The 12,529-nt window shown below is 38.1% G+C and overlaps 1 protein-coding gene across 2 annotated transcripts in view; it reads left to right on the forward strand.

Annotated features, from left to right (window-relative positions):
* The window catches only part of LOC102126139 (UDP-glucuronosyltransferase 2B33), an 83,978-nt gene extending 80,471 nt beyond the window's left edge, over nt 1-3,507 (forward strand). For both annotated transcript variants that reach the window (XM_065545128.2, XM_065545129.2), the window contains exon 6: nt 3,092-3,507. In XM_065545128.2, the coding sequence (XP_065401200.1) occupies nt 3,092-3,371 (280 nt within the window). In that variant the 3' untranslated portion in view covers nt 3,372-3,507. The remainder of the gene's footprint in view (nt 1-3,091) is intronic.
* The last annotated feature ends 9,022 nt before the right edge of the window (nt 3,508-12,529 follow it).

Genomic DNA, 12,529 nt, shown 5'->3' on the forward strand with positions numbered 1-12,529 from the left:
ACAACGTGGTTACAATTCCTCCATACTTTTGCCAAACGTGTTGTTATCTGTCTTTTAGTTACAGCCTTCTTAGTGGGTGTAAAATGATCTCTCATCCTGGTCTCGGATTGCAATTTGTATGTCTTCTTTGAAAACATGTCTACTACAATCCTTGAAACATTTTTAAACTTTGCTATTTGTCTTATTAAGTTTTAAGAACTATTTATGTATTATGGGTCATGTCAGATATATACTTTTTAAATATTTTGTCCCATTATTGGTGAGCTAAATTTTCCTTTTTGATAATGGTCATTGAAACACACACAAAAAAATTTTAAGTTAAATTTTTAATATTTTATTTTTTCATACCTAAAGATATCAATGTGCAAAATTCCTTGCAGAGTCCAGCTACCATCGATTCAGCATTTATAACTACTATCAATAATGGTTTTAAATAAGGAAGGTATCATCTAAAGGAATACTTTAAAAATACTTCATCACAAAAAAAGAAGGTTAATGAATGATAAAAACACCTTTAAAGAAGATAGGAAATAATTGAAAAGAAACACAAACCAACTTGGACAAATAAAAAATATATATATAAAGCAAACTGGTAGATTTAAACGTGATTATACAAATACTTTCACTCAATCTAAACAGACTTAAAAAAAAGAGCAAATAATGGGTAAAGACATAAAACATTTGAAGAACACAATTAACAAATGGAATCTTATAATGTAAAATGATACACACACAATCCCATATGTACATATACAATACACATGTATGTATTATATATATCAACTGGAAGACACATTTTCTTAGAGGGTGTCGAATAGTTATTTGAAGTGATATGTGGTGGGCAATAACTCAAGACTTAGTAAATATAATAGGATTTAATGTCATAGAAACTGTATGATGCAGTCATAGTGGAAGTGAGGGAGGTTATAAAAACTATAACTAACATATCTTTAAATTTTAGAGATAAAAAATACACTTCAAAAAATGTTAAAGTCAAGAAGTGGATCATAATTATGCATCTACTTTTATCTCAGCAATTCTACTCTCAATTATATACCCAAGAGATATGTATAAATATATAAATATAACACCATCTAGAAGAATGTTTATGACAGAATTATCAATAGTGTCTAAAAATTGTTAGCAACCCAAATATGTATTAATCATAAAATGAAGAAATAATTTGTGCTTTCTCAATCAACAAAATACTACACAGCAATGGAATTACAGAAGAACTGCTACATTAATAAAAGACACTAATGAGTACATATTATTTCATTTAATACATAAACAAGCAAAACTAATGTATACTACTCAGGTCAGGCTAATACTTAATTGGAGGACAACAGTAGTGACTAAATGGATCAGAAAAAGAGAATGATTCTAGGCAGGTTGTGATATCCTATGCCACAGTCTGAACAGTAGGTAAGTAGATATCTTCACCTCAAAATAATGTTCAAGATGATCTTATATTTTTGAACTATTCACTTAGTGTATGTATATTTATCTTTTGTATTTAATATTTAAATGTTTATTTTATGAGATATATAATGCATTTTAAAATTCTAGGAATCAAATAGCAAAATAAGCATAGAAAATAGAGAAAATCCTAGAGGTTCCATCATAGTGTGGTCAGTAAAAGCCTCTCTTAGAAGTAACATAAGAAGAAAGCCATATAAAGGGAGAGAAGCATGCCTTGGGTTGTAGCAAGAGAGAATACTCCAAGAGCAGGAGAGAGGGAAAAAATGTGTGAGATGCTAAGATGAGGACATCTTTGGGAGCTTAAAGAAAAAAATAGAAGGCCAGTCTAGAAGACAGTGTGCAGGGGGAAAGTGTTAGGAAAAGAGCTTGCCAGTGTCTAACAATGTAGGGTTCTGTAGACCAAATAACAGAGTTGGATTTTATTCTTTAAATAATGACTAGCCAGGCCAAAATCTTAATCAGGGGAGTGCTATAAACTGACTTTAATTGCAAAAAATCATTCTGGCTACAGGGTGGGAAACAGTAGGAGACAAAAGAGTAATGTAGAATCATAGTGACTAGCTATGAGGCGTGTCACTCACCATGACACAATTACTTTTTAGGAACTTAGAGATGATAATTCTCATATTGCATTTTCACAGTATTTCCTACAGCACTTCAAATGGTTCATGATGTTGAGCACGTTCTCCATATGTCTGCTTGAGAACTAACAGTGCAATTGAATTGTTCATAATATAAAGGATAAATGCTTAAGGGATGAATATCCTATTTTCCATGATGTGATAGTTTCGCATTGTATCAAAACAACTCATATACCCCATAAATATAGACCCCATTAATATGTACCCACAAAAACTTAAAATTAAACAATTAAAAGCAAATTAAAAAGCCTTATATTTTCTCTGTTTCAAAATAATTAACTTTCTCACCTCACATTCAATTTCTACTTTAGAAAATATTTGTCAATGAGAAAAGTCCAATTTAAAAGCCAAACTTTCTATGATGACTCAAATTAAATTACACAAATTCTATGTCAATTCTTTGACATTTACTTTGAACTATTTGGCACTTTAAAAGCCTTTCATAAACTTGATATGCACAGACACATTAACTTACTTTCAGTATTAGCAAGGGAGGAGATCACTCCTCATATTGTTTTATGCCCAATTTCTGCCTCCAAAGAAAAAAGAAGTAAAAACTAAAAGGCAGAAATGAAATGCACAAGCAAACAGCCTGTTGCCACACTCTGGGCCTGGTAGTTAAAGATCAACCCCTGACCTAACTGGTAATGTTACCTATAGATTCCAGCATTTTATGGAAAAGTGTTGTAAAAATCCCTGTCCTCTTCTGTTCCGTTCTGATTACTGATGCATGCAGCTCCCAGTCACGTACCCACTGCTAGCTCAATCAATCACTACCCTCTCATGTGGACCCCTGTAGAGTTGTGAGTTCTTAAAAGGGACAGCTCACTTGGAGAGCTCAGCTCTTGAGACAGGAGCCTTGCTGATCCTCCCAAATGAATAAACCCCTTCCTTCTTTAACTCGGTGTCTGAGAGGTTTTGTAAACATCTCTTCCTGCTACATTAGTATCTTTATTTTTATCCTTCAGATATAAAGAGAATGTTATGAAATTATCAAGAATTCAACATGATCAACCAGTGAAGCCCCTGGATCGAGCAGTCTTCTGGATTGAATTTGTCATGCGCCACAAAGGAGCTAAACACCTTCGGCCTGCAGCCCATGACCTCACCTGGTTCCAGTACCACTCTTTGGATGTGATTGGGTTCCTGCTGGCCTGTGTGGCAACTGTGATATTTATCATCATGAAATGTTGTCTGTTTTGTTTCTGGAAGTTTGCTAGAAAAGGAAAGAAAGGAAAAAGTGATTAGTTGTATCTGAGATTTGAAGTTGGAAAATCTGATAGATGAGACTACTTCAGCTTATTCCAGGAAGAAAGGTTATGATGCAGGATTTCTTTCTTCTTGTGACCAAAAAATAAAAATAAAAATAAAAAATTTTTCAAAATTTACTTTGTCAAATAAAATTTGTTTTTCAAAGATTTACCACCCAGCTAATGGTTAGAAATATTTTGTGCAAATGAAGAAAACACTCGGGAAAACACAAAATAATGTAAATCCATATGAACTTGTATTGAAAATTGTTGAACTTATATTGAAATTTGTGGTTCTAATTCATAGTTTATACAAAAAATATCTACTCAGCTTAACTATATTTCACACATTCTACATAAACAAAAGAACATGAAGAAGTCCACTGACAGTATCAGGGCAGTTTTGCACATACTCAGAATAATTTGGCTTCATTTTGAACAGGATTGCATTGTTTTAACGGCTACTAAAGAAACTATTACATAGTGAAATTGTGTGGAAAGTCTCTCTTCCTTTTGATATTTTAAGATGAGTAGTATTGCCATCAACGGAACAAAGCTGGATGGAGAATGACTTTGATGAATGGAGAGAAGAAGGCTTCAGTCAATCAAACTTCTCAGAATTAAAGGAAGAACTATGTAACCAGTGTAAAGAAAGTAAAAACCTTGAAAAAAGGATGTATGAATGGATAACTAGAATTATCAATGCAGAGAAGACCTTAAAAGAACTGATACAGATGAAAACCATAACACGAGAACTATGTGACAAATGCACAAGCTTCAGTAACTGACTCAATCAACTGGAAGAAAGAGTATCAGCAATTGAAGAACAAATGAATGAAATGAAGTGAGAAGAGAAGTGTAGAGAAAAAAGAGTAAAAAGAAATGAACAAAGCCTCCAAGAGATATGGTCTTTATGTGAAAAGACCAAATCTATGTCTGATTGGTATGCCTGAAAGTGATGGGGAAAATGGAACCAAGTTGGAAAACACTCTGCAGGATATGATCCGGGAGAATTTCCCCAATGTAGTAAGGCAGGCCAACATTCAAATTCAGGAAATATAGAGAATGCCACAAAGATACTCCTTGAGAAGAGCAACTCCAAGACACGTAATTGTGAGATCCATCAAAATTGAAATGAAGGAAAAAATCTTAAGGGCAGCCAGAGAGAAAGGTCGGTTTCAGCACAAAGGGAAGCCCATCAGACTAAGAGCAGATCTCTCGGCAGAAACTCTCCAAGCCAGAAGGGAGTGGGGGCCAATATTCCATATTTTTCAAGAAAAGAATTTTCAACCCAGAATTTCGTGTCCAGCCAAACTATGTTTCAGAAGTGAAGGAGAAATAAAATCCTTTACACACAAGCAATTGCTTAGAGATTTTGTCACCACCAGGCCTGCCCTACAAGAGAATCTGAAGGAAGCACTAAACATGGAAAGAGGGAACATCAGGTATCAGCCATTGCAAAAACATGCCAAAATGTAAAGTCCATTGATGCTAGAAAGAAACTGCATCAACTAGTGAGCAAAATAACCAGCTAATATCATAATGTCAGGATCAAGTTCACACATAGCAATATTAACCTTAAATGCAAATGGACTAAATGGTCCAATGAAAAGACACAGACTGGCAAATTGGATAAAGAGTCAAGACTCATCAGTTTGCTGTATTCAGGAGACCCATCTCACATGCAGAAACACACATAGGCTCAGAATAAAGGGATGGAGGAAAATCTACCAAGCAAACGGAAAACACAAAATGGCAGTGGTTGCAATCCTAGTCTCTGATAAAACAGATTTTAAACCATCAAAGATCAAAAGAGACAAAGAAGGCCATTATATAATGGTAAAGGGATCAATTCAGCATGAAGAGCTAACTATCCTAAATATGTATGCATCCAATACAGGAGCACTCAGATTCATAAAGCAAGTCCTTAGAGACTTACAAAGAGACAGACTCCCATACAATAATAATGGTAGACTTTAACACCCCACTGTCAACATTAGACAGATCAACAAGACAGAAAGTTAACAAGGATATCCAGTAATTGAACTCATCTCTGCACCAAGCGAACCTAATAGACATCTACAGAAATCTCCACCCCAAATCAATAGAATATACTTTCTTCTCAGCACCACGTCACACTTATCCAAAACTGTCTGCATAGTTGGAAGTAAAGCACTCCTCCACAAATGGAAAAGGAACAGAAATTATAACAAACTGTCTCTCAGACCATAGTGCAATCAATCTAGAACTCAGGACCAAGAAACTCTATCAAAACCACTCAACTACATGGAAACTGAACAACCTGTTCCTGAATGACAACTGGGTACATAATTAAATGAAGGCAGAAATAAAGATGTTCTTTGAAACCAATGAGAACAAAGATACATCATACCAGAATCTCTGGGACACATTTAAAGCAGTATGTAGAGGGAAATTTATAGCACTAAATGCCCACAAGTGAAAGCTGGAAAGATCTAAAATTGACACCCAAACATCACAATTAAAAGAACTAAAGAAGCAAGAGCAGACACATTCAACAGCTAGCAGAAGACAAGAAATAACTAAGATCAGAGCAGAACTGAAGGAGATAAAGACAAAAAACCCTCCAGAAAAATCAGTGAATCCAGGACCTGATCTTTTGAAAACATCAACAAAACACATAGACCAATAGGAAGACTAACAAAGAAGAAAAGAGAAAAGAATCAAATAGATGGAAAAAAAAAAAAAAATGATAAAGGGGATATCACCACCAACTACATAGAAATAAAAACTACCATCAGAGAAGACTATAAACACCTCTATGAAAATAAACTAAAAAATCTAGAAGAAAGGCATAATTTCCTGGACACTTACACTCTCCCAAGACTAAACCAGGAAGAAGCTGAATCCCTGAATAGATCAATAGCAGGCTCTGAAATTGAGGCAATAATTAATAGCCTATCAACCAAAAGAAGTCCAGGACTAGAGGATTCACAGCCGAATTCTACCAGAGGTACAAGGAGGAGTCAGTACCATTCCGCCTGAAACTATTCAAATCAATAGAAATAGAGGGAATCCTCCCTAACTCATTTTACGAGGCCAACATCTTTCTAATACCAAAGCCTGACAGAGATACAACAAAAAAAGAGAATTTTAAACCAATATCTCTGATGAACATTGATGCAAAAATCCTCAATAAAATACTAGCAAACCAAATCAGCAGCACATCAAAAAGTGTATCCACCATGATCAAGTGGTCGTCATCCCTGGGATGCAAGGCTGATTCAACATATGCAAATGAGTAAACATATTCCAGCATATAAACAGAACCAAAGACAAAAACCACATGATTATCTCAGTAGATGCAGAAAAGACCTTTGATAAAATTCAACAGCCCTTCCTGCTAAAAACTCTCAATAAATTCAATAGTAAAGACTTGGAATCAACCCAAATGTCCATCAGTGACAGACTGGATTAAGAAAATGTGGCACATATATACCACAAAATACTATGCAGCCATAAAAAAGGATGAGTTTGTGTCCTTTGTAGGGACATGGATGCAGCTGGAAATCATCATTCTTAGCAAACTATCACAAGAGCAGAAAACCAAACACCACATATTCTCACTCATAGGTGGGAACAGAACAATGAGATCACTTAGACTCGGGAAGGGGAACATCACACACTGGGGCCTATCATGGGGAGCGGGGAGGGGAGAGGGATTGCATTGGGAGTTATACCTGATGTAAATGACGAGTTGATGGGTGCTGACGAGTTGATGGGTGCAGCACAGCAACATGGCACAAGTATACATATGTAACAAACCTGCACGTTATGCACATGTACCCTAGAACTTAAAGTATAATAATAATAATAATTATTATTATTATTATTATTATTCAGTATTGATAGAACATATCTCAAAATAATAAGAGCTATTTATGACAAACCCACAGCCAATATCATACTGAATGGGCAAAAACTAGAAGCATTCCCTTTGAAAACCAGCACAAGACAGGTATGCCCTCTCTCACCACTCCTATTCAACATAGTGTTGGAAGTTCTGGCTAGGACAATCAGGCAAGAGAAAGAAATCAAGGGTATTCAGTTAGGAAAAGAAGAAGTCAAATTGTCCCTGTTTGCAGATGACATGATTGTATATTTAGAACACCCCATTGTCTCCACCCAAAATCTCCTTAAGTTGATAAGCAACTTCAGCAAAGTCTCAGGATACAAAATCAATGTGCAAAAAATCACAAGCATTCTTATACACCATAACAGACAAACAGAGAGCCAAATCATGAATGAACTCCCATTCACAATAGCTTCAAAAGAATAAAATAGCTAGGAATCCAACTTACAAGGGATGTAAAGGACCTCTTTAAGGAGAACTACAAACCACTGCTCAGTGACATAAAAGAAGACACAAACAAATGGTAGAACATACCATGCTCATGGATAGGAAGAATCAATATTGTGAAAATGGCCATAGTGCCAAAGGTAATTTATAGATTCAATGCCATCCCCATTAAGCTACCAATGACTTTCTTCACAGAATTGGAAAAAACTACTTTAAAGTTCATATGGAACCAAAAAAGACCTCACATTGCCAAAACAATCTTAAGCCAAAAGGACAAAGCTGGAGGCATTACACTACCTGACTTCAAACTATACTATAAGGCTACAGTAAACAAAACATCATGGTACTGGTACCAAAACAGAGATATAGACCAATGGAACAGAACAGAGCCCTCAGAAATAATACCACACATCTACAGGCATCTGTTATTTGACAAACCTGATGAAAACAACTAATGGGACAGGATTCCCTATTTAATAAATGATGCTGAGACAATTGGCTAACAATAAGTAGAAAGCTGAAACTGGATCCTTTCCTTACTCCTTATGTGAAAATTAATTCTAGATGGATTAGAGACTTAAATGTTAGACCTAAAACCATAAAAACCCTAGAGGAAAACCTAGGTAATACCATTCAGGACATACACATGGGCAAGGACTTCATGTCTAAAACACCAAAAGCAACAGAAGCAAAAGCAAAAATTGACAAATGGGATCTAATTAAACTGAATAGCTTCTACACAGCAAAGGAAAATACCATCAGAGTGAACAGGCAACTTGAAGAATGGGAGAAAATTTTTGCAATCTACTCATCTGACAAAGGGCGAATATCCAGAACCTACAAAGAACTCAAACAAATTTATAAGAAAAAAACAACCCCATCAAAAAGTGGGCAAAGGATATGAACAGACTCTTCTCAAAAGAAAACATTCATACAGCCAACAGACACATGAAAAAATGCTCATCATCACTGGCCATCAGAGAAATGCAAATTAAAACCACAATGAAATACCATCTCACACCAGTTAGAATGGCAGTCATTAAAAAGTCAGGAAACAACAGGTGCTGGAGAGGATGTGGAGAAATAGGAACATTTTTACACTGTTGGTGGGACTGTAAACTAGTTCAACCATTGTGGAAAACAGTATGGCGATTCCTCAAGGATCTAGAACTAGAAACACCATTTGACCCAGCCATCCCATTACTGTGGATATACCCAAAACATTATAAGTCATGCTGCTATAAAGACACATGCACACGTATATTGATTGCAGCACTATTCACAATACAATGACTTGGAATCATCCCAAATATCCATCAGTGACAGACTGGATTAAGAAAATGTGGCACATATACACCATGGAATATTATGCAGCCATAAAAAAGGATGAGTTTGTGTCTTCTGTAGGGACACGGATGCAGCTGGAAACCATCATTCTCAGCAAACTATCGCAAGAACAGAAAACCAAATACTGCATGTTCTCACTCATAGGTGGGAATTGAACAATGAGATCACTTGGAAACAGGAAGGGGAACATCACACACCGGGTCCTATTGTGGGGAGGTGAGGGAAGGGATAGCATTAGGCGAGACACCTAATGTAAATGACAAGTTAATGGGTGCAGCACACCAACATGGCACATGTATACATATGTAACAAACTGGCCCATTGTGTACATGTACCCTAGAACTTAAAGTATAATTTAAAAAAAAAAAGTTAAACAAAAAAAAGAATGTTGAATATTGGCTACAGATCTCTGTTGGCTTCCGGGATTTTGGATCAGAAGTCCATTGTTAGTCTGATGAGCTTCCCATTGTATGTAATTTTGCCTTTCTCTCTAACTGTCCTTTAAATTTATTTTTATTTTGACTTTAGAGAATCTGATAATTGTTTGTCTTGGGGATGACCTTCTCATGGATTATCTCACTGGGGTTTTCTGCATTTCTAAATTTGAATATTGGCCTCTCTAGCTAGATGGGAAAAGTTCTCATGGATGATATCCTGAAGCATGCTTTCCAAGTTGTTTTCATTGTCCTCATCTGTTTTAGATACACCAATTACTCTTAAAGTTTTGTTCATTCATTTTTATTTTTTTTCTCTGTTATTGCCCACCTGTTTTATGGCAGAAAGCCTGTCTTAAAGCTCTGATACTCATTTTTCAGTTGATTTATTTTGTTATTAATACCTGTCATTGCATTATAAAAGTCTTTTGGTGTTGTTTTCAACTCTATCAGGTAGGTTACATTTTCTCTTTACAGGCTACTTTGTTAACTTCTGCAATGTTTTATTATTATTTTTAGCTTTCTTGCATTGGGTTACATTATGCTCCTTTAGCTCAGCCAACTTTGTTTGTATCCCTATATTGAATTTTACTTCTGTCATTTCAGCCATCTTAGCCTCAGCCCAGTTCCAAACCCTTGCTGGAGAGGTGATGCTGTAATTTGGATGAAAGAATGCACTCTGTCTTTTTGAGTTTTCACTGTTCTTGAACTGATTCTTTCTTATTTTTGTGGGCTTATCTGCCTTCAGTTTTTGAGGTTGCTGACCTTTGGGAGTTTTTTTTGTTTTTTTTTTTTTTTCTTTTATTCTATTTGATTGCCTTGAGGGTTTGTTTGTGATATAAGGTGGATTCAGCCAACTGGCTTTGTTTATAGAGGGAGCAGTCTTCAATTCCCAGTTCCTGGACTGTATGCTTTAACTCTGGTGGACTTGCATTGAGCCCCAGCTTTGTTCTCTGCCTTTTCAAGGCTTTAAGCCTACGACACTAGGGCGATCAAGGTGTGGCAACTGCAGCAGAGTGCTACTGAGTGCAGGAGTATCTGCCTCTTTCTGAGTGTTCACCACAGTGGCAGAAGCAAAGCAGTTGGAAGGGGAGTGGAAGGCCCCTGCTGTAGACTGTGTTATGTCACACTGGAGGTGGTGTTTGTTTAGAGTGGGGTGGTTGCCAGCACAAGTCTGGGTGCCTTCTCTTTGCCCTGCAAGCAGAAGTGATCACTCAAGGTATGGGAGGCTCCCCTGTCCTCTGTGCAACATCAGCAAAAAGGTGGGCACTGGCCGGACAGGGATTTCTGGTTCTGTGCCCATCAAGACTCTGCCTGCAATGCTGCAAAGACTGTCAGGGTGATTTGAGTGAATGTGGTCGGGGGGCGGGGGGACATGGAGGGATGCACTGCACTCCTGTGTGCTGCTGGGTCAGGTACAGCAAATCCCACCCATGCAGACATGCACTCAGCAAAGTGGTGTGAGGAGTTTCTGTAGGCTCAGTGGAAGCTGCAGTATGGGCGGGAACATGCAGACTGGTGCACAGTGGTAGGGGCTGCCTCAGTGGAACTCTCTATCAGTCAGGCCTGTTCCTCTGTTGCAGAAACTATGGTGTGGGACCCCAGGACACCCAAGACTGCCCTGTAAGTAGGCATGACAAGACTGGGACTCCAGGAGAGAGTAGAAGATGAAGGAGTGTTCAAATCAGACCAGCCTCATCTGATGTGCAGGATCACCATGCAGGGATCGGGTCTGACTCTTACCCAATGGCTAGGGTCTCTTATTCATGAAAGTTGAACTTAGAGAGATGGCCACACTTTGCTACAGATTCTCCTGCACCCACCCCTCTGGACTCCACATCAGTTGGCTTGCTGCTTTGCTACTTTGTTTGCTATGTCTTCATCTCAGAGAGACACAAGTCAGCAGTGGCTCTGTGTGTTTGCTCTTTTATTGGTCCAAAGGAGGCAAGGAAACTTCCATTTCAGAGGCAGAGGCAGTGGTTGAGAGGCTTTCTGTTGCCCCAGGGGCTCTCTCCAAGGAGTTTCAAGTTGCTACTAGCTAGATATATTGGGCAGGTGTTGGCTAGAGACCCAGTCCTGGAAGATCTGCCTGATGAGGACATACAAGAGCAGGCAACCACATTACACTCTGGTCATTTTTCTGTAGGGCTGCTGTGGTATGCTAGGGGCCCACTCCAGTCACTAGTCACTTCAGATTTTCTAGTACCTGGAGGTATCACCAGTGAAGGCTGAGAAACAGGAAAGATGGAAGCCTGCCCTGTTCTCTGGTAGCTCCATCTCAGTGAGATATGGATCTGTTTCTGGCACAAAACAACCTCTAAGAGGTGGCTGGAGACCCCTGTTGGGAGATCAGATTCCTAGTCAGAAGGAATGGTATCAGGGACTTGCTTATTTAGTCTAGCCACATTATCATAAAGCAGCTGTGCTGTCCTGGTGTATACTTCAGCCCCTGTTACCTTGGACACTCCAAAGCTAGAAGGCTGGAATGGCTAAGTTGCCCAAACAGCAAAGATGTCAGCCTGCCCTGTCCCCTGGGGTCTCTTTACCAGGGATGCCTGGCAACTCTGTCAGCTGGTGAATGCCAGTGGTGGTAGCCAAATATCCCTGTTGGGAGACTCCACCCATTAATGAGGACAAGGGTCAGGAACTCAATTATAAAAGCAATCTGGCCCCATTTTTATGTGCTTGCTGTGTTCTTCTGGTGTATGATTTTCATCCCAGTCAACTTGGGCTCTTCCAAGCTTACGGACTGGAATTGATGAGTCACTCAAACAGCAAAGATGCCGGCCCATACCTCTTTCTGGGAGCTCTGCCACAGGGAGTTTTCAAATCTCTGTAGACCCAAGAACACTGATGGGAGTGGCTGGAGTCCCACCCAATGAAGAGGAACAAAATCTGGTAGCTGCTAAAAGAAGCACTCTGGCAATGTTTTTGTAGAACAGACGTGCAGCAACTAGTGGTTTCCTTCCACCACCAGTATATTTGAACTCTCCAAAGCTTGAAGGGCAGAACAGCTAAGTTACCCAAACAGCAAAA

The sequence above is a fragment of the Macaca fascicularis genome, chromosome 5, assembly GCF_037993035.2.
Source record: "Macaca fascicularis isolate 582-1 chromosome 5, T2T-MFA8v1.1".
NCBI classification, from domain to species: Eukaryota; Metazoa; Chordata; class Mammalia; order Primates; family Cercopithecidae; genus Macaca; species Macaca fascicularis.